Source organism: Eptatretus burgeri, chromosome 12 (assembly GCF_056783735.1).
Source record: "Eptatretus burgeri isolate ZD-2024b chromosome 12, Ebu_testis_v1, whole genome shotgun sequence".
NCBI lineage: Eukaryota > Metazoa > Chordata > Myxini > Myxiniformes > Myxinidae > Eptatretus > Eptatretus burgeri.
This window is the reverse complement of record NC_140972.1, coordinates 20,858,706-20,884,871: the sequence shown is the minus strand read 5'-3', so window position 1 is coordinate 20,884,871 and position 26,166 is coordinate 20,858,706. Positions and strand designations below refer to the sequence as shown.

Genomic DNA, 26,166 nt, shown 5'->3' with positions numbered 1-26,166 from the left:
TCTTCCCACCATTCCTGATTATCTTGTCCAGGATCCTCCACACGGCTCATCTTGACCACTTTGAACGATTCCATCTGTTGATCACCAAACTCGATGTTTCTCCTTCAGATCCCGAATCACAATGACCCCGCGTCACCAACTGCTCTTGTCCTGGTTCCGTTGTCATGGTGACAATGAGAATCAACATTTCTTTAACAATCCTCGTACCGTAAACAAGCTTCTCCAAATAAGTTATTTTTATCAAATGTACATTATTATTATTACTCAGGTTATACTTCCCATTGTAATCAAAACTACATTTTCACTTCATTAACTTTGCTGTGAATCACAAACATTTATTCATCTTTGTCTGATTAAAATTCCTCACGTTTTTAAGGGGGATTGAAACAGGACAAAGAAAACGAACCTGTTTAACGGAAAGAACCAAAAATAATTTCATAAATCTCCTTTTGTTCCACAAATTGTCCACACGGTTTTAATGGTGATCTTGTCGCCTCAGTGACGTCACTCTAAACGCTCGAGCTCACGGAACATCTTTTCCCGCGCAATCTTCAGCAAATGTACATGGAAAATCTTTCAAATAAACTCTTTCCTTGTGTTTCTGTCAGATATTGTAACAGATTAATGGTGATAATGTTTTCATGGTTACCCTTGTAATTTCACCAACTGTTGGTGTTCACTCGTTTCACGGAGGCTTCGAACCTTCACTGAGACATCCGGTCCGGAAGGGGCGGAGCTTGTGAGACACGTCTCAGGCAGCTTCTTCTTCCGCTTCTTATTATTCTGCTTCTTGAAATTGGCCGCTTGGCTTCCGGTCGCTATTTTGTTGGGGTGCGGCTGTGCCGCTGATGCTGTGCCCCAACACCAGGACACGAGCACTTATTTCGCCAACCTCAGAAGGATCACAGGCTGAATCAACCCCATCTGGTGTTAATTTAGCATCTCACAGGGCTCAAATCCAGGAGCCGAAGATCCCAAGCCAGCTGACCGAACCACAAAGCCACCAGGCTGGAATGGGCGGCAACGAAGAGGCTTGCTCTGATTATTGCCTGTTTGGGAGGAGTGTGGCTTTGTTTACAATAAACCTTGGTGATGAACCCGAAGGAGTGAGACTGAGTTCTGGAGACATGACAGTTTCCCAGCACAATGGACATTCGTTTTGTTCATGAACATTAAATAACAGGCATGACAGGAACCACACAGTCCGATGGGGTCGTTCCAAACACCGCCCGGACACTATTTTTTTCCCCCATTCACAACTGGTGTTGAGCTCAATTCCGCTGTTTCAATTTGAAGTCTGTAGAAATTAAATGAAGTAACGAACACCGCCTGGGGAAGTCCGGATATTAAATAAAATAAAGTTACCACCCAGAGACGGACAGAAATTAAATAAATTAAATAAAATAAAGTGACCACCCAGAGACGGACAAAATTAAATGAACATACGAACACCGCCTGGAGAAGTCCGGTCATTAAATAAAATAAAGTTACCACCCAGAGACGGACAGAAATTAAATAAATTAAATGAAGTTACAAACACCACCTGCAGAAGTCTGGAAATCAAATTCAATAAAATTACTCGCCGAAGACTCCGGAAATTGAATAAACTAGTGCGGTCCCGTCAGTGCGTAAACGACGACTGGATTGGGGCATTTTTCACCCCCCCCACCTCTCTCGATCCTCCTCTCTCCCCCTCTCTCGTGCCAGTACCCTCTCTCGTGGGTGAGGTGTGCCAGCATGTGCAGCTTCATTCCTTCGCTCTCGTAGACAATGACTGGATTGGGGTATTTTTTCAATTACATCGGACCAACCGTATCATAAATGGCCATAACTTTGGAAACACCTGGGAAACATACTCAGGTCCCCAGCGTCAATTGTGACATCATATCAAACGAAGAAGAAGAATTGTGACGCCCCCCTCTCTCTCGCTCCCCCGAGTCTCGCACCTCCTCTCTCCCCCTCCTCTCTCTCGCCCCTCTCTCTCGGCCCCACTCTCACCCCCTCTCTCACCCCCACTCTCACAACCCCTCTCTCGCCCCTCCTCTCTCCCACTCTCTTGAATTGTGACGCCCCGTCTCTCTCACCCCCCTCTCTCCCCGCCCTCTCTTGCCCGCCTTTCCCCCCCTCTCTCACCCTCCTCTATCCCCCCTCCTCTCTCGTTCCTCTCTCTCGCCCCCATTCTCAAACCTTAATATCAAACCTGGAAAAGCCACATCCACGGGTCCCCAACAATATTCCTGGAAAGTTTCAATCAGATCGGACCGTCAATCGTGCAAAAATAAATAAATAAATAAATAAATAAGCATTAATTGTGACGTCATTCGTGATGTCACAGCACCGAGTCTTGTCATTGGTCGACAGATAAATGGCCGTAACTTGGGAACCGCTCGTCCGATTGATATCAAACCTCGAAAAGGCACATCCGCAGGGCCCCGGCAATATTCCTGACAAATTTCAATCCGATCTGACCGGTGGTTCTCAAGAAACTGCGGCCGCAGACAGACAGACAGACAGACACACACACACACACACACACACACACACACACACACACACACACACACACACACACACACACACACACACACACATTGCTGGAATTATAGATAGATTAAATGAAGTTACGAGCACCGCCAGGAGAAGTCTGGAAATTAAATAAATTAATTAAAGTTACCACCCGGAAACTCTGGAAATTAAATAAATTGAATAAAGTTGCGAGCACCGCCAGGAGAAGTCTGGAAATTAAATAGATTAATTAAAGTTACCACCCGGAGACGTCCAGAGGAATCTGGATATTAAATAAAGTACCGGTACATTCAAAGTACACTTCCCCCATGCCAAATAAATAAATAAATAAATAACAAATCCTCCAGTGCACGGCACGGTCAGGGCAATTTCAGCGCCCGGAGATGCCACCCTGCAGCACATGGAGACGGAATTGGGAGAGTGCGGTGTACAATAATTAATTAATTAACTGCATAATTTAAATAAATAAATAATCGCAAAATAAATAATTTCTTCTTTGCGAATGGCAAACCCAAACCACCATTGTTTCGTCATATCTATAACTTTTTGAAAATTAAGTAATTAATCGAAAAATTAAATAACTAATTGATTAATCAATAAATCAAAAATACCCTTTATTAGAGAACATTGTACTTTACGGTACTTCTACATATCGACGGCCCCCTGTGCCAGTGCGCATGCGCAGCCTGAGCCGGAGCCAGGGATGTTGTGGGTGTTTCAACCTGTTCAATACTTGTTTGATTATTGTCGTTCCACGCTAATAAAGTGGTCGAACAAATTGAACTCTGTTCTTATTTATAATCAAACAACTTGATGCAGTCGAGTAAGGATCGTCGGTGCTGAGGAGGACACGACTGGGTGAAAACGGACCACGAGAACGTCGACAGTGAGTTTGGATTTCTCGGGTCCTGTACCCAATCTTTGCCCCCAGGACACTGTACACACGTGTGCATCACCGAAAATAGAACGTTTACTCCAGAATAACTGTTCCTATGGCGCCGGTGGAAGCAGAGTGCCCGATCGAGGGTTGTGACTATATGGCTACACACGCAGAGGCGGCAGTGGTGGCGGCCATGCTGAGTATACACGCCACTGTGCACGTCGCCGCCCCCAGGGCGGCGAGCTCGAATGCCAAGATGGAGAAACTCAAGCGTCCCTCCATAGCACTGGCCGGAACGGGCGAGGCCTGGTCGTACTTCATAACCCGCTGGGGCAAATACAAAACAGGTACTAAGCTTGTCGGACCCGACATAGTCGCACAGCTACTGGAGTGCTGTGAGGAGGAGCTGAGAAAGGACCTCACTCGCGCGGCGGGTAGGAGCCTCGTGGGCAGCGATGAAGAAGACGTCCTCGCCGCCATGAAGGCGCTCGCCGTCCGGACGGAGAACACGATGGAAGCTCGAGTGGCCCTGTCTAATATGCGGCAGGGACACGAGGAGCCTGTCCGGTCGTTCCACGCCCGCATCAAGGGGCAGGCGGACACGTGCAAGTATGAAATGAAGTGCACCAAGGCGGGGTGCGATCAGGTCAACGACTTCACGGAAGAGATATTGCGCAACGTGGTTGCCCGTGGCATCGTGGACCAAGCAATACAACTTGACCTACTCGGTGAGAAGAACCAGGACATGCCATTAAAGGACATGATAGAGTATATCGAGGCCAAAGAGTCTGGAAAACGCTCGGCATCGCGCCGGCTTGACACTCAGAGCACGGACGCGATCAGTAGTTCGTATCGGCGGGGAAAGCGACAGGACGCCCGCGCCAGAGTAGGAGCCAGGCCGGAAAAACGGAAGGCCAAGCCCGAAGGAGTATGCATCTACTGCGGCGAGGTGGGCCACGGCAAAACTCCTCAATGGCGCGCCAGACACGCCGAGTGCCCCGGATACGGTAAAAAGTGCCGGAAGTGTGGCCGCCAGAATCACCTCGACAAGGCGTGCCTGGGCGGCCGATCGGCAAGACGCCCATCTAAGGAGACCGACAGGATGTACGACGAGCAGACGGCAGCCTTTGTCGAGCTATGCACGGTCACCATGGCCAGCACAGAGGACGAAATGCGCGCGCTTCCCCTCGCTCACCACCTGTACGATGATATGTGCGATAAGTGTATGAAACGCATATCCGACCCGCAGCCATATGCCAACCTCACTCTCACCAACAAGCGCGAGGATTACAAAGCGCTGGGTTTTAACCTCCTGAAACACATCCGCGCAGTAACCCTACCCGCTATGGCAGACACGGGGTGCCAGAGCTGCCTGATCGGCATTAAAGTCGTCCAACAAATAGGCCTGAGTACCGAGGACCTCATACCTGTATCCATGACCATGAAGGCCGCAAACAACAGAGGAATTCGTATCCTCGGAGCCGTGGTAGTCAGATTCGCCGGTAACAGTGACGACGCTCAGAGATTGGAGACGCGCCAAATCGCGTACGTGACGGACTCTTCAGACCGCATATTCCTCTCCCGCGCGGCCTGCATGGACCTGGGAATGATCTCGGACAGATTCCCGACACTCGGAGAGGTGAATCTGACGACCTCGGAATTGTGCGACTGCCCGCGACGCGCGGAGCCGCCGACCAAACCGACCGCACTCCCCATGCCAGCGACCGAGGCCAACAGAGAGGCACTACAGTCACATTTACTCAGGATGTATGCTCAGAGCACATTCAACACGTGCCCACACCAGCCACTACCGAGAATGACCGGCCCGCCACTACGTCTTATGCTCAGTGAGAACGCGACACCGGTTGCCCATCACACTCCCATCTCCGTGGCCATGCATTGGCAAGATGAAGTAAAAGCAGGCCTCGACCAGGACGTTCGGCTCGGCGTGTTGGAGGAAGTACCCGTCGGCACGCCGGTGACATGGTGTCACCGCATGGTAATTTGCGCAAAAAAGAATGGCAAGCCGCGACGCACCGTCGACTTTCAGGCCTTGAACAAGCATGCGTTCCGCGAGACCCACCACACCCAATCCCCGTTCCACCAGGCGAGACGCGTACCTAACGGGAAGTGCAAGACAGTATTCGACGCATGGAACGGTTACCATAGCGTCCGCCTACACGAGGACGACCGCCACAAGACGACCTTCATCACTCCATGGGGGCGCTACCGGTACCTATCTGCCCCACAAGGGTATATGGCATCGGGGGACGGTTACTCACGACGATACGATGAGATCGTCGCGGACATTGGTAACAAGACCAAGTGCGTAGATGACACGCTACTATGGTCAGACACGATTGAGGGGAGCTACTTCCAGGTGGTCCAATGGCTGGATATATGCGGCCGGAATGGAATCATCCTCAACCCGGAGAAGTTTGTCTTCAGCGCACCCACGGTGGACTTCGCGGGCTTCACCATCACCATGACCGACGTGCGACCGTGCAGCCGCTACCTGGAAGCAATCCACGATTTCCCACAACCGCGTAACATCACCGACGTCAGATCGTGGTTCGGGCTTGTCAACCAGGTGGCATACGCCTTTAGTATGGCCGAACGAATGCAGCCATTCCGGAAGCTCCTGAAAAGTGGAGAACGCTTCCAGTGGTCCATGGAGTTAGAGGACATATTCCGCGAGTCGAAAGACGTGATCGTACAAGAAATCGAACACGGTGTCCGCATATTTGACAAAACTAAGCCAACATGCATCGCCACGGACTGGTCGAAGGAGGGAATCGGATCCTGGTTGCTTCAAAAGCACTGCCGATGCGTGCCAGTTAGACCATTCTGCTGTACTGATGGATGGAAAATAACCCTGGTCGGCAGCAGATTTACACACGCGGCAGAATCCAGATACGCGCCCATAGAGGGCGAGGCTCTCGCAGTCGCGGACGCCTTGGACAAGGCGCGCTACTTCGTACTCGGCTGCGAGAACCTGATCGTTGCGGTAGACCACAAACCACTGCTGAAACTCCTTTCGGACAGAGCACTTGACGACATACCCAACCCCCGCCTCAGGAACCTCAAGGAGAAGACCCTGCGTTATCGCTTCCGCATCATACATATCCCGGGCATGAAGAACAAGGCGGCAGATGCCATGTCGCGCAGGCCGGTTGGCACCACGCGACCTCCACTCATGAACCTTCCAGATGACAATGCCACCATAGCGACCCACCTCCAACCAAGCACGCACACCGACGTCCTGTCCCTCCTACGCCAAACTGAGCCGGAGTATGACGACGACGTCGAGGAGGACAACCTGGCATGGTGTGCCGCGGGCCTCGAATCATTGCGATCAGTAACATGGGATCGCGTCAGGGAAGCCACCAGCAGCGATGGCGATATGCACATATTGGAGGGAATGACAATGAACGGCATCCCCGACTCAAAAATCCAGATGCCAGAGACAATTCGCGACTATCACCAGTACCGCGAGAACATTACATCGACAGATGGAGTGATCCTATACAAGGACCGAGTAGTCATACCACCCTCACTCCGCGGCGATGTGCTGAGCGCCCTACACGCTGCCCACCAGGGCGTATCAATGATGACCACCCGCGCAGAATCCTCTGTATTCTGGCCAGGCATGTCGGCTGACATCAGCGCCACTCGGAAAAACTGCGAACACTGCCACCGGATGGCACCATCACAGCCTGGAGCGCCACCAACTCCACCTATTCCGGTCGTTTACCCCTTTCAGGCAGTGTGCTCAGACTTCTTTGTACACAGGGGTGCACACTACCTTGTGACGGTGGACAGATACTCGAACTGGCCGATCATCTCAAAGTCGACGGGTGGCGCCGCCGGACTCATAAACCACTTACGTCGCGCCTTCGTGACGTACGGGACACCAGAAGAGCTCGCGTCGGATGGGGGACCGGAGTTCACCTCCACCGAGACCAGGTCATTCCTGCACAGATGGGGCGTACACCACCGCTTGTCATCGGTGGCCTTCCCTCACAGCAACTGTCGCGTGGAGATTGGAGTTAAGACAATGAAACGACTTATCACGGACAACACCAGCCCGCAGGGAGAACTTGACACTGACGCTGTGCAGAGAGCGATACTACAATATCGTAACACGCCTGACCCTGACACGAAGATCTCCCCGGCAATGTGTGTCTTCGGCCGCCCGATACGCGATTTCATCCCAATTATCCCCGGAAAGTACAGACCGCACGACACTTGGCATGAGACCCTGAAAGCGAGGGAGGAGGCCCTCCGCTAACGTCATATCCGCACAGCCGACATCTTGGCAGAACACACCAAACGTCTTCCGCCACTTGCTGTAGGGGACCTAGTCCGCGTACAGAACCAGACAGGATTCCACCCCAAAAAATGGGACAAGACAGGCAGTATCGTGGAGGTACGCCAACACGACCAATACGTGATCAAGATCGACGGCTCGGGCAGAGTCACACTTCGGAACAGGAAATTCCTGCGCAAGTTTAGCCCAGTTCGCAATGACCAGCTGCCACCCCGGTCTATCTATGATGATCTAGCAACCCGCATCACTGTACCTGCACCCGTTGTAACACCGCAACTGCCTGACCTCGACAGCGAACCCGTGACATCTGCGACGCCAACGGGGCCCACGCCGGCACTGACGTCAGTATGCACACCCCGGCGCAAGATGACACCCGTTTCAGACACGCCAGCAGCACCAGGATGAGGCACACCGAGGCGCGCGATCCTTCAGACGCCACCATCGGCCCCTGAAACCCCGAGAGCCCCATCCCCACTGGGGCCCGATGTGACACCACCAGCACCAGCAATAGGTCAACGCCGATCCACCAGAGCGACCAGCGTGCCTGCCTGGCACAAGGACTACTCCATGGAATAGTCACACGATGGGCGATATAAACTTTTGTTCATTCATTAAACTTAATATTTTCTCAGCCTTTATCTATTAACATAATAAAGACTCGGAGGGAGATAGAGAACATTGTACTTTACGGTACTTCTACATATCGACGGTCCCCTGTGCCAGTGCGCATGCACAGCCTGAGCCGGAGCCAGGGATGTTGTGGGTGTTTCAACCTGTTCAATACTTGTTTGATTATTGTCGTTCCACGCTAATAAAGTGGTCGAACAAATTGAACTCTGTTCTTATTTATTTATAACCAAAGCACTTGTTCACTGTCATATCAAAATATCAGCGTCCGAGCTCAAAAGGTGCCTGAGATATTTATTGCCCAGAAGTTAAATAAATAAATAAGTAATTCATAAATCGATAATAATTAAGTTATAAATCAATCAATTGATGAATCAAAAAATAAGAATAATGATTTTTGCCAAAGCACGTCTTCACTTTTGTCCCCAAATTTGAACTTACTAACTCAAAGGATGGCTGAGATATCATCCGGACAAACAAGAAAACAAACAAAAATAAAGAAACAAAGGGAGTAAAGACTGAGTCCTCCCTTCCTTCGGCGCCCCGTGATGATGTCATGCATCCTCTGGATGTGGAATTGGGAAGGAGCGGTGGACAATTCAATGAAGTTTTCAACTTCTCCAGGTGGTGTTGGTACTGTATCTTTATTTAATTTCTGGATTTGTCCAGGCAGTGTCGTAACTTTATTTAATTCATTTAATTTTGGATTTGTAAAGGCAGTGTTCGTTAATTTCCGCAGAATTTAATTTAAACAGAAGAATTGAGCTTAACAACAGTTCCGACACTAAAGATACCAAAAAGTCAGTGATGTCTCCTGGTGGTGGTTGGTACGACTGGCACGATGCGCCAACATATTTGTAAAAATGTAGAATGTAAAAACGTTTCTTGTGCTCTCAGGACAGGACGTCATGAATGCTGATTCATTTAGATCTTTATCCCTCGGCCGACGAAGTCATCGGAGCCAGGATGTTTTCGGGTTTTCCGTCTGGCTTTTCAGCCATCCATGATAGGATTTCATGACCCTGATAACTTAAGAACAGCTGAACGGATCGAAGTCAAACTTGGAACAAGTTTGTATAATGATATAAAGATAAACTGATTAGATTATGGGGTCAATAGGTTAAAGGCCAGCGGTGCAATTAGCCAAACATTCTGTTACTGCTCTAACTTGTGTACTATGGATGGGATTTTGACCAAACTTGGTGTAAGTGGAAATTGTTTCGGTTTTGGAAATAAACCCCCAAGTACAGCAGAGACACGGAGGTTCCCAGAATGAGTTATGTCATTAATTAGATTCGTTGGTCCGATTACCCTTCCTGTGTCTTAGAGGTTTGAGGGATATATGCGTTGTGTCGGTTAAGCTCGGACCTCCTCTTCTTGACAAGTTCTCCAGATACTGCTCTGTCACAGAATAAATTATTGAGTTTAAGTGAGAAAAACCTTGAAATGTATTCTGAAAGAGTACATGGAAAAACACACAAGTAAACTTTCTGAAAAACACGAGCATGAATTTTTTTAACAGCATCAGCAAATTGGGCTGTTTCATTTCAATTGTAAAAAATTAATCAATTTTCCACTATTTTTTTTCTAAATTTGGTAGAATATTTCCCAATGAGGCTAAAAATGTTTTGGTCTGTATATGCCACATCAGTCTCTTGAAAGTTGGGGTTTGTTCTAACTGTTCACTTTCGCTGGGGTCAAGCTCAGCTGTCAGAAAGACTTCAAAGCCAAGGCTACGGTGTGTAATATATTTGGATCCATTATTGATTCATTCTATTTTTGACTCTTGAGTGACTCGAGGGTTAAAAATTATTATATCAAGTCACAGACGAATCAAACTTTACATTATTTTATGCATCGAACAAGAAAATAAAAATCTACAAACCAATCTGTCTGGTGGAGTCTGTCAGTGTGAACTGCCAGGCCATCAGTCCTGCCACTTGTACACGAAATAGGCCGTTTTCTGGCACTTGCAAGTGGCTCAAATTTATATGGCTCAGGGCCAGAAACTCCATAGTATAAATTCCCATCATCCTCAGACTCTTCCTCAGCAATATCGGAATGAAAACACTCAATTTCATCGCCGCTGAAATCACTCTCTGATTCGCATCTCGCCATTGTTCACATGCTGTTTCCGAATGTTCACGAAGTTTTCGGAGAACGTGACGTCATAGCATCTTCGGTAAATTCCGGTCTGTTTTTCGATCACTGATAAAAGTTTTGACTGAAAAGTTAATTTTAGCATATTTTGAGTTTCAAATGTAAGAAAATAAAGGCCCAACGATTATTAATGTGATGACAACTTTCGAATCACGCAAAGTCATCAGCGACCCAAAAGCTGCTCTTCAAACGAACACAATCTTGAAATCTTTGGAAAATATATTTTTAAGAGGATGAGATCCTTGACCGAGGAGCACAAAAATATTTTGGGAGAATAACAAGTCAGATAATCCTTTTTTTTAATCAGACTATTTTCACCGCCATTATGTATATGAGATACCCCCACCCCACCCCCCCTTCCCCGTCTATTTGCATGACCTCATGGGTGCACAACTCGATTGGTGATGCGTACATATGATTTTCATCACACATTATTCTGGTGTTCAAGATGCTGATTTGCCAAGCTTTTAACTGTTTCAATCGCCAGGGTAAACAAATTACATGTATTCCACAACTGCAGGAAGATGGTGGATGTGGGGGTTATCCAATATTATATACGAGCAGAGCCTACCCCTCACTTCGCTGATGGACCATTTCGTCACACATTGTGCCAAACATTTTGGGCAACGAGAAGGAAAGGAAGACAAATTTACCCTGCATGGAATGCTTTAACCCCTACTCCCCACCTCCTCTGCCCGTCATGTCCCATCTCACCCCCTCTTTTTCCCCCGTTCGCCCTGATGTCTTTTCTTGCAAGAAATGTCTCACACATGATGACAAGCCTTGATAGGCCTTTCCTTTTTTTTCTGGGAGGGGGTGGGGAAGGAGAAGGGAAGGGGAACAAATTTACCTGTGCGAAGAGTGCTTTAACCTCAGCGTTGTCCCGGTAAAAAAAGGAAATTGTAACAACCTCTGCCACGACCATCACGAAGTGCTATGTGGTACAAATTTACATTGATAATCAAGCCCCCTCTCTGACCCCCGAGTGAGACCTAATCCCCACACAAAGTTGCATTTGTAACTTTTAAGATTTGGTGTGCATAAGAAAGAGAGAGAGAGAGGAGAGAGAGAGAAGAGAGAGGAGAGAGAAGAGAGAGAGAGAGAGACAAAGAGACAAAGAGACAAGAGACAGAGATCCAAGTCCAAGTGTCCAGGTCCAAGTGGTCTGAAGCTCTGAATGGTCAAGGATCTAATGTCTGAAGGATGTAAGGGGTCTGAATTATGTGAAGGTCTGAGGGGTCCAAAGGGACTTCAGTGGTGTAAAGGTCAAAATGTTCTCGGGGTCAAAATTGTATAAAAGGTCTCAAGGGTGAAAGGGATTTAAAGCTCTCTGAAGTGTAAAAAACTGGTCTTAAAGCTTAAGATTGTCTTAATTATCATAAAGGTAAAAGGCGTCTTTTAGGTCTTGGGTTCATTGGGATTTTTTGGGTCATCAGGATCTTTTGGGTATTTTGGGTCATCTGGATCTTCAGGGTCTTTTATGTCCTCTGGAGTCTTTTGAGTCTTCTGGGTCAAATGGGTTGTGGTGGAAAATTTAAAGCCTCAATCAAGTTACACCAGTCACAGTGAGAGTTCAATCATTTGTTAACATGTGCGCATGGAGAGAGACAATCAATGCAAAGTTTTATCTCTCTGGCTTGATGTTTCAACCAGAGGTTCTTATCGAGGGAAGAGTAAATAGGGAGGTGGCCGGCTCATGTGCAAGCGAGTTGACCAACACCAGGTGGACACATTCTGATGAGACAAACAGAACTTTTCCAAGGATGTGGCATTGCCTTCGGGAAAACAACAGATGTGTTATCCAGTCAGTTAAACAAGATTATGTTTCAGCATATTGAAACAAATTCCTTGGGTTTGACCTCGGGAACTTTCAACCTTTATCAGGCATTTTCAGTGCTTCACAGCCCTCCATCTCCACGACTCTTCCATAATGCATGCTTCATTCCATCAAAATAATGCCATGTTTTCCAGAAACCTTGATGTTGTGCGATATCATGTGATCCCTCAAGTTTTACACCCTTGCAAAATGTTATTCAGCATATTATATGCATTCATTCATAAAAATAAAGCATTCTCATGCCTCACTGGCATTGAGCAAAGGCAGCTGTCTTCAGACAGGGTTTTATTTCATTTAACTTGCCAAACAAGTGGAATGGAAGAAAAGATTATATTTGTTATGCAGTAAAGGAGCACACCATCATCATCATCGTTCCACGTACTTTTCCATGCTTGCATGTGTCAGCCGTAGTTCACCTAATGGCTGCTTTCCAGGTTGCATGATCCCTCGCCCTCTTGTTCGGCCTGAAACTCAATGATCATCTCTCAGCAACACATCCCATGTTTTCATCGGACGGCCTCTCTATAAAACTACCATCACTCGGGACGGCCTCAGCAACACTATATCTATCCATTATAAAACTACCATCAGTATGCGCTGATCCATTATCAAGTATATATTTTAAAATCTGAGTTGTATATGCACACTGAGAGTTGTGTTGATAATAACGAAATATTTTAAGATAATTTTTACACTTCCACAGGGTCGTTTGAGTCCTTCAAGGTCTTTTGTGTCTTTTGGGTCTTTGAAATCCTCCGTGTCTTCTGGGTCTTCAATCAGGATCTTCAACGGTCAAAGGGTTCTCAGTAGTCTGAAGGATCGAAAGGTACATTCCAATCGTGCGTAATTAATGGACATGTGTGAAGTCAGGGTACAAATGACATTCAAACAGCACGTAATTAATAGGAGACATAAAATCAGACAGCTTCACGGCTGCACGATGTTTTTAGGTTTTTATGCAGTATTCATGTGGATCGGCTGGCTGTGCTCGCTTCACCAAACATCCTTACAGAGATTTATGTTAAACTTTTGCTGTGTTGTCAAGATATACACCAATCATAATACAAACATTTCTTTTGCACAAATATATTTGTAATATCGGTAACATTATATTTATTTGTAATTTGAAATATAAGAAGGTCCAATTGGTCTATACCTCAAAATGGTCAAGGGTCTCAGCTGTCTCATCTTTCTGAAGGCTGCATGGGGTCAAAATGGTGGTCAGGTCGAAGGGGTTTAAAGGGACTTAAGGAGTGAAAAGGTCTTTCGGTGCTCGGGGGTCTAAAGGGTGTAAAAGGTCGAAAGGATGAAGGGATCTCAAGGAGTCGAAAGTGTCGTAAAGGTGAAAGGGGTTGAAAGGGTCTTAAAACTCCTTTCGACCCGTTTTACGCCTTTTACCTTTTTTGACGGTCAAAATGGTCTTCGGGGTCTTGTGGGTTATCAAGGTATTTTGGGTCCTCGGTGACTTTTGTGTCCTCAGGGTTCTTGGGGTATTTTGGGTCTTCACACAGTCGAAAGGGTCAGGTCAGGTCAGGTATGGGAGCATATGCCAGAACAGCGCGTCGCTGCGTCCACTTTCCGCCGGTACTCCAGGGGCCTCCGTCTGGCCATCCCCCGAGCATATGCCAGGCCCATCCCCATCTCCTTGAGATGATGGTCAACCTGCTGCAACCACGAGGAACGTGGTCGGCCCACTGGCCTCCTCCACTCACGAGACTCCCCCGCTGAGAGAATCTGTTGAGCTGGATCAGCGTCAGGAAAACGAGCCACATGTCCATACAGCCACAACTGATGCTCACGGACTATGCAGGTAACAAATCTCATCCGAGTCTCTCTCAGCAACCGCTCGTTGTACACAAAATCCGACCAGCGATAGCCAAGGATTTTCCGAAGAGACCCGGTACCAAAGGAATTAAGTCTCCGTCTCAGATCCTTGGTCAGAGTCCAAGTCGCGCATCCATAGAGCAAGACTGGAAGTACCAAGGACCTGAAGACTCGGACTTTGTTCCTCCCGCACAGGTACTGGCAGCGCCACACCCCATGATCCAGTGAATCCATGACTCCCCAGGCCCGAACCAGACGTCTATTGACCTCTGACTCACAGCCAGCAGAGACATGAATATCACTGCCAAGGGAAGTGAATCTCTCCACAACCTCAACATCCTCACCACAAACAGACACAGACAGGACAGCAGCATCCAAGATGTCACCGAAAGCCTGGAGCTTAGCTTTGACCCAAGAAACCCATAATCCCAGCGGCTCTGACCCCTCATTCAGCACCTCGAGGGCCCCCAAAAGGTTAGCTAAAGTCTCCGCAAAGATGACTGCATCATCTGCAAAATCAAGGTCCGAGATCTTGACATTCCCAAACAATGCACAGCAGCTTGATCTCTCTGACATCCTCCCTAAAATCCAGTCCATACAAGTGCTGAAAAGTGTGGGGGCAAGTACACACCCCTGACGAACTCCAGTAACAACTGGACATAAGTCAGAGATGGTACCACCACACTTCACAGCACTCTCAGTACCAGAGTAGAGTTCAGACATCAGATCGATCAGCTTTGGTGGCACCCCCCGAAGACCAAGAATCCTCCAGAGGACATCCCGATTCACTGAATCGAACGCTTCACAGAGATCAACATACGCTGCAAGCAGCCCCTGCCGAAACTCTCATCTGCGTTCGGTGATGACACGAAGAGCAAGTATACGGTCAATCGTTAACCTCTTTGGTGTAAAGCCTGACTGCTCTGGACGCGGGTGCTCAAGCAGATGGTGGCGAACCCTATCAATAAGTATCTGAGCAAAGACCTTGCCCGGCACTGAGAGCAGCGTCACCCCTCGGTAGTTGGTGCAGTCTTGGCGATCACCCTTCCCTTTCCAGAGAGGAACAACAAGGCCCATCTTCCAATCAGTTGGGATGATGCCTGTGTTCCAGGCAGAGCACAAAACTGCATGCTACGACACGAGTGCAGCATTTCCACCAGCCTTGAGAAGTTCAGCATGGATGCCACAGATCCCAGGAGCTTTGCCCCGTTTCAACCGGTTCACCGCAGCCCGTGTTTCCACAAGCGAAGGTGGACCACAGTTGATTTGAGGGTCAGCAACAGGGATTGTAACACCCTTGACGTCCAACTCGACAGCTGGGGGGATCAGCCCGGAACAACCGCTCAAAGTAACCGGCCCAGCGGGCCTTCACTTCAGACTCCTCTGTCAAGAGCCTACCACTCTCTGCTCGAACTGCAGTGCTCCGAGGGATGGGCTTAGATGAACGCAATGCGCGAATTCCCCTGTAAGCGGGACGAGAATTACCTGTCCACAGGTGATGCTCTACCCCCTCACAGATTCCTCGCACATAGGCCTCCTTGTCCACCCTCAGTGCACGTACAGTTTTACGCCTCAGCTCCCTGAACAGCTCAGCTCTGCCATTCGGCCTGGCCCTGCGACTCTGGTCAATGGTATCCAGTGTCCCTTGAGAGACAAAATTCTTCTTTGCCCTGCGGTGAGTTCCAAGACATCCACCGACAACATCAAGGAAGGTGGTCTTGAAGGCGCTCCACAACTCTTCAGGACACACCAAAGCACCCAGAGCCCCCAAGTGTCCACTCAGCATGTTTGCAAACTCCTCAGCAACTCTCTCATCCCTGAGCTTGCCAACATCCAGCCAAGGCTGGGATGGTACCATTCTCCAGGATTTAAGGTGCAGCTTTAGAGTTGCGACAACAAGCCTGTGGTCAGTATTGAGGAACTGAGCACTCCGGTAGACCCTGCAGTTCTGGATCATCCTCCAGCGACCGTCAATGAGGACATGGTCAATCTCCTTTGCCCCACCGCCAGCATTGGAATACCAAGTCCAGCGATGAGCTTGTGGGTGCTGAAACCATGAACCAGCCACCCTAAGTCAATGACTTCTTGCAAAGTCAAGGAACTTAGTGCTATTCTGGTTCATAGTTCCTGACCCATGGGGACCACCACACATCTCATAACCATCCCTATCAGTTCCAGTCGATGCATTGAAATCCCCCAAGACGAGAAGTATATCTCGTCTGAGGCACTGATCAACCACAGACTCGAGTGTGGCATAGAATGCATCCTTCACGGTGAGATCACTCGCCTCAGTCGGAGCATAAACAGAGACCAGGGAAATGACACCGAAGGAGTGACGAATCCTTAGTCTCATAATACGCTCGTTGACTGGTGTTACCTCAATTATCATTGAAGTCAGCTTATTGGACACAGCTACAGCAATCCTTGAGTATGGTAACCATCAGAGCGACCAGACCAATAGTAGGTGTAACCACCCACCATTATCTCGCCGCAATCCGGTCTCCGAACCTCAGAGAGAGCTGCAATCCCGATGTCCAAACGCTTGAGCTCAGATGATAACAGAGACAGGTGATCATCCTCTCTTAGGGATAGGACATACCAGGCACCCACCCGAAGGGACCGCCTCAGGTTAAGCCAAGGAGACCGCCGTCTGGTGGACGACACCTCAGCAACACTCCGACACACACTCCCGCAATCTGACCCAGGGATGTTACCCCGTGCTTTCCCTCCTATCACAAAGATTGGGGGTCCCGAAGGCTTTGCCCCAATCCCGTCATCCGGTGAGCTGCCCTGTGCGAAGGGAAGCTGCACAGGAGGTACTCCCACGGAGTGGGTTTTCAGATTTTTTTGCGTTTTTGTGTTTTGCGGAATGAAGGGTTTTACGGTGGCCGGAGTGCAAATCCTGCCACCAACCTCCTAATAAAAAAGTAACCCCACTGCAGGAGGACGTCCGCAGACACAGTTGGGCACTAGATATGGATGGCCGTTGGCTCACAAGGAGCTCCTCCGCCCTTCCGCTCCGCCCTCCGAAGGGGTCTCAGCAGTCCAAAGGTACAAAACGGACATTCCAATGGTATGTAATTAATAGATTTATATGTGTGAAGTCAGGGTGCAACAGACGTTCAAACAGTACGTAATTAATAGACATAGTCACACTGCTTCACCATGGCGGGTACATTCAATTGTACGTCATTAATTGGCGTACATGGAGTCTGCAACTGATGTTCAAACAGCACGTAATTCATCGTGTTTTCATCAAAATCATATGTCTAGTTTCAGAGAAGAATTTGCATAAAACTCTTCATGAAACAAAAACATTTCTCCAGCGATTTATTCCCACTCAAGGTTTAATTACAATTCCACAAACTTGTCGTCGTTGTTATGAAACTGCACCAGAATATGTTGTCCAAAACACAACAACCCCAACACCGTGTTGTGGGAATGATGCTTTAGGGTTAATAAAACTGCTTGGTTTGGTTCACTTATCTCCTTAACATTTGTTTAGAATAAACATCATGTTATTAATTGTGAGGTTAGATATGCATTGCTATAACATGGAGACAGATGTTTGTTTTCCCGGCCCTAATGTTGTGGAAACCCCCAATTATAACCTCTGTGTTTTTATGTTATTTTCATCTGTTCTCATTTCAACAAACATACACAAGAGCCTTGCATTCAAGACGGGGGAGAATGTGCAACAAATCTGCATTGTGAAACCGGCAATTAGTTTCGGTGCTTCCTTGGGTAAATTCCACGGTCCCTTCGAGCATTGTAACGTGGCAAACAGGCCCGGGAAGTTACTTGTGGCTTTGAACATACCTGGCGGTAGCGGTCATTTTGACCCATCCGCTGAATTTGAACCGGGAAGATTGAATGGGCCGTGGCTTTTACAACTGGACCAATAAATTATATTGTTGCACGGATGCGGTCAGGGATAAAGGGAAACCACGTGGCATAGTTACTTCACTTTTAGATGTTCATCATAAGGCGTACAGTATTTGTGTACGAGGATCATAACGTATCGATGCTCCAGTTCTAATCCTTGAAGTGGATTCCCTTCGTAATCTGTTTACATGAGCATTACTTTCTTTTTTCTTTACTTACATGTGCTTTTGACCTGATGTCTGCACCAGAGAAATCAGAAGCTGAAATGGTGACCAGAAGTGGCGAGTGGTGACCATAAGCAGTGAGGGGTGACCTGACGGTTCGAGTCCATGACCTATAAGAGTGGAGACAATTCATAAGAAGCTCCATCTGCCAGGCAGCATGATTGAATAATAAGGAAAACGAAGTGTGCCGAAGTAATGCCTCCTCAAGTAATATCTCACCATGTCCAGTTTCATGGGGGTTTTGTCCTCTTTGGTCCTCACTTCGTTATCCTCCAGTCGTGTTCTTGCATCACTTCGTGGGGTTAACAGAAAAGAAACGTCACAAAGGACAAGGTTGGAAAGTTCATGAACAATTATGAGAATACAACATGGTGGAGGTGGGATAGCTCGCTCAATTATCTGATCATCTTACAATGGATAAAAAGCTGAACATGAGGATGTGATCAAGCTTCGTTTGTTTTATTTAAAAGTGGTACCATACCAGAAGATGTTATTTCTTCCTTCTTGTCAATTCTTGTTGAGATGATTGAAGCTGAACTTCTAAATCAGAAACCATCTGCTTGGCTGCCTCAAGTTGTTGCTGCAAATATTGGTCTGAACTTGCCATACCCTGCTGGACACTGCAAGATCCAGGAAAATAACTCCAGGTTAGGGCACAACATACATCAGAAGATACACAACTGCAAGTGTACATCCAAAAGAAGAACCATTTGCACAACAAACTGTGTGGATACCACAAGAGACAAGTGTGAGAGAAGATAGTCAGGACATCATTACCCCCATCGTACCATTCTAGAGACTGAGAGAGCTGTGCACTGTGTGCGTTGCCTTTCTCCAGTTCACACTCCGTCAAACCATGCTGCTTGTGGAGGAGTTGAAGCTTTTCCTCCACGATTGTTCGAGATACTTTTTCCATCTCGAATATAGTCTCGAGGTCCCGTAGCCGCACCTGAAATCAACAAACACCATGAAAGCAATCCACACTCTCAATCTGAAAACATTCACTTCAAATTCACCTTCACTGAATAAGACATTTCTTCTTTGAAACATTTTCACAAAAAACAACTCTTCCAAAATGTATTTTTACATTCCTTCCGCTTCCTTTTACTCCATCAGGAAAACCTAGTCATTCTTCTTCTTCATTAAAATCTCATCGTGTCCTCTTTGACAATGTTTATTTCCCAAAACCTCCCCCACTCCTGAAAGTTTCGTTCATGAAGCTTCCTCTTCCACTTGCCGCCAAATTTTCCTCCATGCCTTCAACCAAAAACATTTTAACCACAACTTAACCCATGAAGTCTGTCACAGGTTATCCAGTCTGGAAATCGTGAGGTGTCAATTTTGCAGAGGTTGTGGAGGCAATAATTTCTACTTCATGTCCATTAATAGTGTCAAACCACTTCATGTCAGGCCCATCCCCCCATCTGTTTCCCCCTTGTCCCATGCCTTCTAAACTTTCACCTCGTCCTGCGCCCTCTCAATTTCCCCACCCCCCCCACAGACTTCTCCCGCCTCCCAGCAAGCTTTGGCCCTGCCCTTCCCAGCATCGCCCCTTCCCCAAACCCTCCCAGTTTCAACCCTCCCACTCCCCACAACCTCCCGGCTTCCCCCTACCCCACGCCTTCTCCTTGCTCCTTCACACATCCCGAAGTCCTGTCAGCAGCTCCTCCCGCGTGCCCAACTGTGTGGATCTCAAACATGCGCGGCCTCCACTCCATCTGACAGATCTCTCAATCCAGGCCGCTGCTGATAATTCGGACATCATCTGTTTAACATTATCCTTCCTCTCACAGGACGTCCCTCACTCCTTAAATCGTCCCTCTCTGGCTATTGCCTCCTCTGGTTTGATCGACATGAACCCCATCCTGGTGGTGGAGTTGCACTGCACGTCAGGAACTTCATTTCTCACTCTGTGTCCTGCTTTTTCACTTCCCAAACCCCAGGAGTACCTCTGGCTGTGACCTCCCCTCCGTTCCCACCTCACCATGCTGCAAACAGTGACCCCTCCATCCACATATCTCTATCTCTCTCTATCTCTCTCTCTCTCTCTCTCTCTCTCTCTCTCTCTCTCTCTCTCTCTCTCTCTCTCTCTCTCTCTCTCTCTCTCTCTCTCTCTCTCTCTCTCTCCCTCTCTTCCTCTCTCATGACATGAACCAACATTAAATCACTCATCCCAACTCTCTCTCTTCCTCATATGTGGTGATTGCAATTGTCACCATGCTGATTGGTTGGGTATTAGTACCTCTTCTTAACCGCCATGGCACTTCTACAAAAGACTTCTCTCATGGGACGGACTGAATCTGTAAACTTTCCACACCCGGATTTCTCCCAATTGCAAATATTCCCTTCTGGATTTGGTGATGACCAACTTCCCCGTCAATGTATCTTACGCTTTGTTCCAATTGGTTAATCTGATCTGACCATGTGCTTGTGAAGGTCAGAATCTCCCTGGCCATTCTGGGAGAACAGCATCAGCACCAGCAAGTCTGGCAGTTCACTCAGACAAACTGCCAGAGACTGCAAGCAGCCATCACACTTCAGGACTGCTCTCCGATATCGACCACCCCTGATATTAATTCAGCCCGGGAATTCTTCCATAGAAGCCTGTTCTCTCTCAAACAAAGTCATCGCATCTCATCTTCAGTTATCTTACCCATCTTTCTGCTCTTGGTACTTTGAATCATGTGGTGAGGCAGTTGCCTGAAAACAACTTGCATTCTCCTTCTGGAAGGCATATCCAATTGTCGGCAACCTCAGATCATTCCACAAGACGTGTGTTTCTTGTATCTGCTCTGAGGAGATCCAGAAAACAACATCTGTCCATTCACAAGAATGAGCTATCAAAGTTGTCTCCCTCTTCTAAAACCTGTTGATGCCTTGTCAAATCTATCTCTAGTGTATGCTCGCCGCCCGTCAACAACTTTCCTCACCTCACATGGTCTCTCTCTCTCCCCCCACCATATTGCTCCCCCCCCCCGGCCACCCACCTGAAAGGACCATGCCGAAAACCCTCTCATTTACTTTCTTTCAACAATCCTCTCAAAGAGGTTCAGTCACTTCAACTCCTGGGTCTCACTCTCAGCCATGATCTCTCTTGGGCAAGCAACAATTCAAAGTTGGCCTCCTCCAAAGCCAGATATCTGAGCTTTCTCAGTCATGCAAAGTCCTTCCTTGGCACACCTGAGCTCGTATCCTCCGACAAGGCTTTCATCTACAGTTTAATGTCATGGAAATCAAGTCTTTCAAGATCATCAGAATCTCTCAAAACTGTATGGGTCTTTCACTTGAAGGGTGAGTGGTGTCTCTTCTTCCAGCTAATTTCCAGTCATGCACCGTACCTTCTCCATGCTTTGTCCACCCCCCTCCCCCCGCCAGGTATCTCACTTCCACTCATTTGTTCCTCTATTTTCCCCACCTGTGGAATTAACTTCAACACTCTTCAATCTCAATCTTCCCTCCAGGTCTTCAAGACAGCTGTTCACCACCATCTCAAATCATTCCCCATCTCAAACCATGATATTTTCCACACCCATTAAACCACCTACACCCCTCCCAAAAAGTTGCTTCTTTCTCCATCTTGTCTATCCTTTGCATTCTCCCCTACCCCTTATCGCAAACTACATCTCTTGTTTGTCCGTTTCCATCTATTTTCTCCCTCCCCTGGCTGTTGGCATTTCCACCTTCTGCAGTTCCATTTCTAATGTTGTGTCCTGATCTGTTCTGTGTTCCAGCTATTCCATGAGCCTCAACTATGTATTTAAAAAACGAGGGTTGAATATATTCCTCGACTCAGAGAGGACGCTTTCACCTCTGTCACATCGTCTTGTTTGAAGTTGATCATAGAATATCAACAATAAACAATTCCATTCCAGACACACCCCATAAATGTAATCTTACCATTGACGAGGACATAACTATTGTAAAATGAAGGACATAACTATTGTGAGATGTTCTGAACCATGAACAGAACTGAGTGTTTCGACTTCATCATGGGGTGTTGGGGAAAGTGATACCCGTATGTGTATGCATGAAGAATCATTCCAGGCCAGTTCCCAATGACAATGTTGCATTTGTTGTTGACCAGATTGTTTCGGGCATGACCCCACTTGATGGGAAATGGAAAAACAATCACATGAATGTAAATGTATCATTTAAGTCACAAATATAAAGGAAACAACACTGAAACGAGTAAATTAACTCACCCGGACCATATCGGTTTCAATGTTGGATTTCATGTGGGATAAACGCTCGGTTTCCAAGTTCATCTCCAACTCCGTTATCCGAATTCCCGCTTCCTATACAAAACAAGAACAATACAGGAGCACATTAGCCACGTAAGGATTCATCACACCCCAAACATTGATGAAAGGCTTTTCATTGTCACATGATTCTCATTCATCATCAGGGTGATGAACACAACCTTGGATACAATGAATGTAAAATGTATTTTTGTTTTTTAGGTCTAGTCTCAGAGAGGAGCTGAATAGACAATGAACAGCAGGTTAACAAAGTACCAGAGGTATGGAGGGGATGGACATACACATGGAGGAAATGGGGAAGAAAACAAACACAAGTTACAATGCCCCAGAGAGTAATACAATGGGAAACAATCAGCTTGGGTTGAAGAGATCGTGGACGTGCATGGGTGAGGCATGAGGTAGTCATGGGTAACATATTTGAAAGTAGAACAGCACTCAGTAGAGAACATATGTCCACCAAGCTGAACAGTTTACATTTTGTATCCCACTGATAGGCCGGATCTGCTTACCTGAACCAAAATCGAATTGGCTTGTTTTCGTCACCGAACCAACTCATCCACGTTGTTTCGTCCGAATCTGTCAACTTTTTGAAATATCGTGCTTCATATCGTTTTTGGCCCAATCTCTCAATGGTGAAGAATCACCTCAAGATTAAAAAAAATTCTGGTCTCCGGATTCGGATCTTAAGCAAAATCAAATCACTTCTTCCTCATCACACGCCCGACCTGTCCACCAAGTTTCGTCCAAATCTGCACGTAACTTTTTGCGATGTCATGCTTCTTATAGTTCCGAGCCCCATCTCTCAATGGTGAAGAATCATTTTAAAATTTCAAGTCGCCGGATACAGATCTGGACCTTCACCAAAATCGAATCAATGCATCCTTGTCACATACCCAAACTGCCCACCAAATTTCATCCGAATCCGTCCACAACTTTTTGAGATATCCTGTTTACAGACAGCCAAACAGACAGAGACAGAAAGGGGTGAAAACATAACCTCCATCGACCTTTGGTGGCGGAGGTAAAAAGGAAGTCGAGAAGATAGGAAAATGGACACAGGGAAATAAGGGAACCATGCCACCTGTGTGTATGTAATAAATAGATGTTCTCTTGTGACAAACACAAAACAAAGTTGATATGTTCATGAGCACCTGAACTGCCTCTTGAAATCGTGAATTATACAATTCACATTCTTTTGTTTTTTCTTCATTGGCAGTTTTCAGCACTTCAACCTGAAAATGAATCAAACGAGCAATATAAGGATTAAAAACATCACTGTGGTGAGGAACCAACAATTTGACACATCGAGGACGTAAAACACATCACGACACAAAAATATTTCCCCAGCAATCAATTCCCACTCAAGGTTTAATTTCATTCTTCAAACTTATTGTGGATGTTGTTATTAAATTGGACAAGAATATATTGTTTAACATTCACAACAAAACACAACTCCAATGCTGGATTTTCAATCCCACGTATTTTGCGGACACCATAAATCGTGTTTCCAAATATCGTGAGTGTTGTCATGCTGAAGTGATGCAGTGCCCCCTTTAGGTCCGAGTAAGAATGTTAAATTTTATCAGCGTTCCAGCAATAACTTTGATTCCAATCCAATGCGTTGGGACCACACTCTGTGCAGAGCGTTGGTGCTGCCCCAGCATTCTCCTGGGCGATTGGGCACAATTCTGGATGGGTCGCCACTCCGACACAGCATACCAGCAGGCTGTCACTCATTTTGCCGACATCGGAAGGATGACAGGCATAGTCAACCCCACCTGGTGTTAATTCAACAGCAGAATGGGATCTGAACTCAGGACCCTCGGATCCCAAGAATAACTTGTAAACTCTTCGAAAAAGACACTGAAACCTTAATCATCCATCAACAAATGCTGACAGATGAATCTGACAGCTTAAAATCCTTTTGATGGCCAATTTAAACATTGATCCATCTCTCTCTCTCCATGCGAAACAACAGAGAGATCGTTTAAAGAAGGGTCCAGATTCAAACCCATGGTCAACAGCTCAAAAGTGAGTGTGCAAACTGTGCATATCTGCAGAATCCAAGATATCTTGCCACACTGGGCTGCCTCATTAACATGACGCCCTGTTGCTGATCGATAAATCTCCCTTACGCTTCCCTTTCCAATATCATGATGCGTTCCCATCTCCCCCCTTTTACAAATATTTTACACCATGGCTGGATATAAACTTCACAAAGATGAGAGAAGAGTCTATTGTATGTCTGCACAAGCTTAGAAATGAAAGGTTCATCAATCCAGCATGATCAAACCCACTTGAAAACCTTCCAGCTCTAATCGTATTCCTCGCCTCTTTCAGGCTCAGTACCCACCTGCCTTGAAGAATCTTCGAGATAGATCCGAAGATCAGACAGGGTCTGGTCGAAGCAGTCTCGGAGTTTTGTGCTGTCTTCAAGTAAATTCTCATCTCCAACTTTGTAACCTTTTAGAATGAAAAAGACAAAAGTTTGTTTCGAGTGATGCGGGATATTCAGATCATGGAAGGTTTGCACAATGTTCCGTATCAATATTTATTTAGTGAGAGACCACGGAGTGATTGTGAGATTAGGATTGGTATTTATATTTTCATGGACCTGTGTGTGATAGAAGTACACAATTGTTGGACTGGTGATCAATATTTAAGATTATACGGTTGGAACACTGATAAATCAAGTCTCCACAAGACGCTGATTTCACAAACTACATTTATCTACCATATCGGAGAAACTATTCTGGTGAGGTCTGAAAAATATAATCAGAAACACTTCCAATTATCCTCAAGAACCAAACAAAGGCTGGGAAATTTAAACATTTAAATGTCGTTCGTATCACCTTTTACAAGATGAGGAAGTTTTCATGAAATTTCGAAGCACGTGCGCGTTCAGGGCAGGGACATAAACCCGTGCACGAACACACACTTTGTACTGCCTTCCTGCATTTACACGAATAATCAAAATAACTTATTCTCTTTAATGCCCACAACATCTCAGAAATACCACTCTGGAGGGGATGAAAATGCACTTAAGTGACACCAGCCTGGAAAGCCACTTGAAACGACTAACTGGAGAGTTCACATTACCCCTCGCAGTTTTCAACACAGTGTGTATCATTTAAATGAAATAATGATTTTAAAGATCGTTAAATATTTTTTTCCGGAAGTTTAGCTCGATGGAAGCAGTCTTATTCGCCACCTTAATTAACATGTCAAAGAACTGCACCACTAGAGGTTCTTGGGAGTGATAAGAAGGTGATTTGTCTTCCACAGTGTTTATGTATATAATTCAATTTAAATAAAATAAAGATTTCAAAAATCGTCCAACCGATGCATGACCATAGTTGAGGCAGTGTCTTATTGCACCACCATGTCTAACGCGTCACATCAGTTCTTCGTGCCAGTTGTGTGTGACCTCCTTTATGACGTACTTAAAAACAGTAAGTTTTCGGTTTGGAATGATTTATAATTTTGTTTCACTGCCAGGCAGACAGATAGAGTAGAAAAACAAAATCTCACCTCTCGGTGAATGTGCAATCAGGATGAATTCAGAGCCAAAGTACTGTTCATTAAAAGGCATGTTTGTTTTATGATTCATGTTC

The 26,166-nt window shown here is 46.6% G+C and overlaps 3 protein-coding genes across 5 annotated transcripts in view; 1 reads left to right on the top strand and 2 right to left on the bottom strand.

The window, feature by feature from the left end:
• Positions 1 to 970, bottom strand: part of LOC147015222 (uncharacterized) — a 22,079-nt gene extending 21,109 nt beyond the window's left edge. The window contains exons 1-2 of the mRNA XM_085849178.1: positions 407 to 970; positions 1 to 150 (exon numbers count right to left, since the gene is read on the bottom strand). The exon at positions 1 to 150 is cut by the window's left edge and continues 92 nt beyond it. Of these exons, the coding sequence (XP_085705304.1) occupies positions 1 to 74 (74 nt within the window). The 5' untranslated portion in view covers positions 75 to 150; positions 407 to 970. The remainder of the gene's footprint in view (positions 151 to 406) is intronic.
• Positions 1 to 26,166, top strand: part of LOC147015219 (uncharacterized) — a 189,349-nt gene that overhangs the window by 75,583 nt on the left and 87,600 nt on the right. The gene's annotated exons all lie outside the window — the stretch shown is intronic.
• The window catches only part of LOC147015221 (uncharacterized), a 45,802-nt gene continuing 32,266 nt past the window's right edge, over positions 12,631 to 26,166 (bottom strand). For both annotated transcript variants that reach the window (XM_085849778.1, XM_085849779.1), the window contains 8 exons: positions 24,906 to 25,015; positions 23,704 to 23,784; positions 22,496 to 22,588; positions 19,082 to 19,242; positions 18,775 to 18,913; positions 18,513 to 18,585; positions 18,289 to 18,403; positions 12,631 to 13,171 (listed from right to left, as the gene is read on the bottom strand). In XM_085849778.1, coding sequence (XP_085705904.1) covers positions 18,784 to 18,913; positions 19,082 to 19,242; positions 22,496 to 22,588; positions 23,704 to 23,784; positions 24,906 to 25,015 — 575 coding nt within the window. In that variant the 3' untranslated portion in view covers positions 12,631 to 13,171; positions 18,289 to 18,403; positions 18,513 to 18,585; positions 18,775 to 18,783. The remainder of the gene's footprint in view (positions 13,172 to 18,288; positions 18,404 to 18,512; positions 18,586 to 18,774; positions 18,914 to 19,081; positions 19,243 to 22,495; positions 22,589 to 23,703; positions 23,785 to 24,905; positions 25,016 to 26,166) is intronic.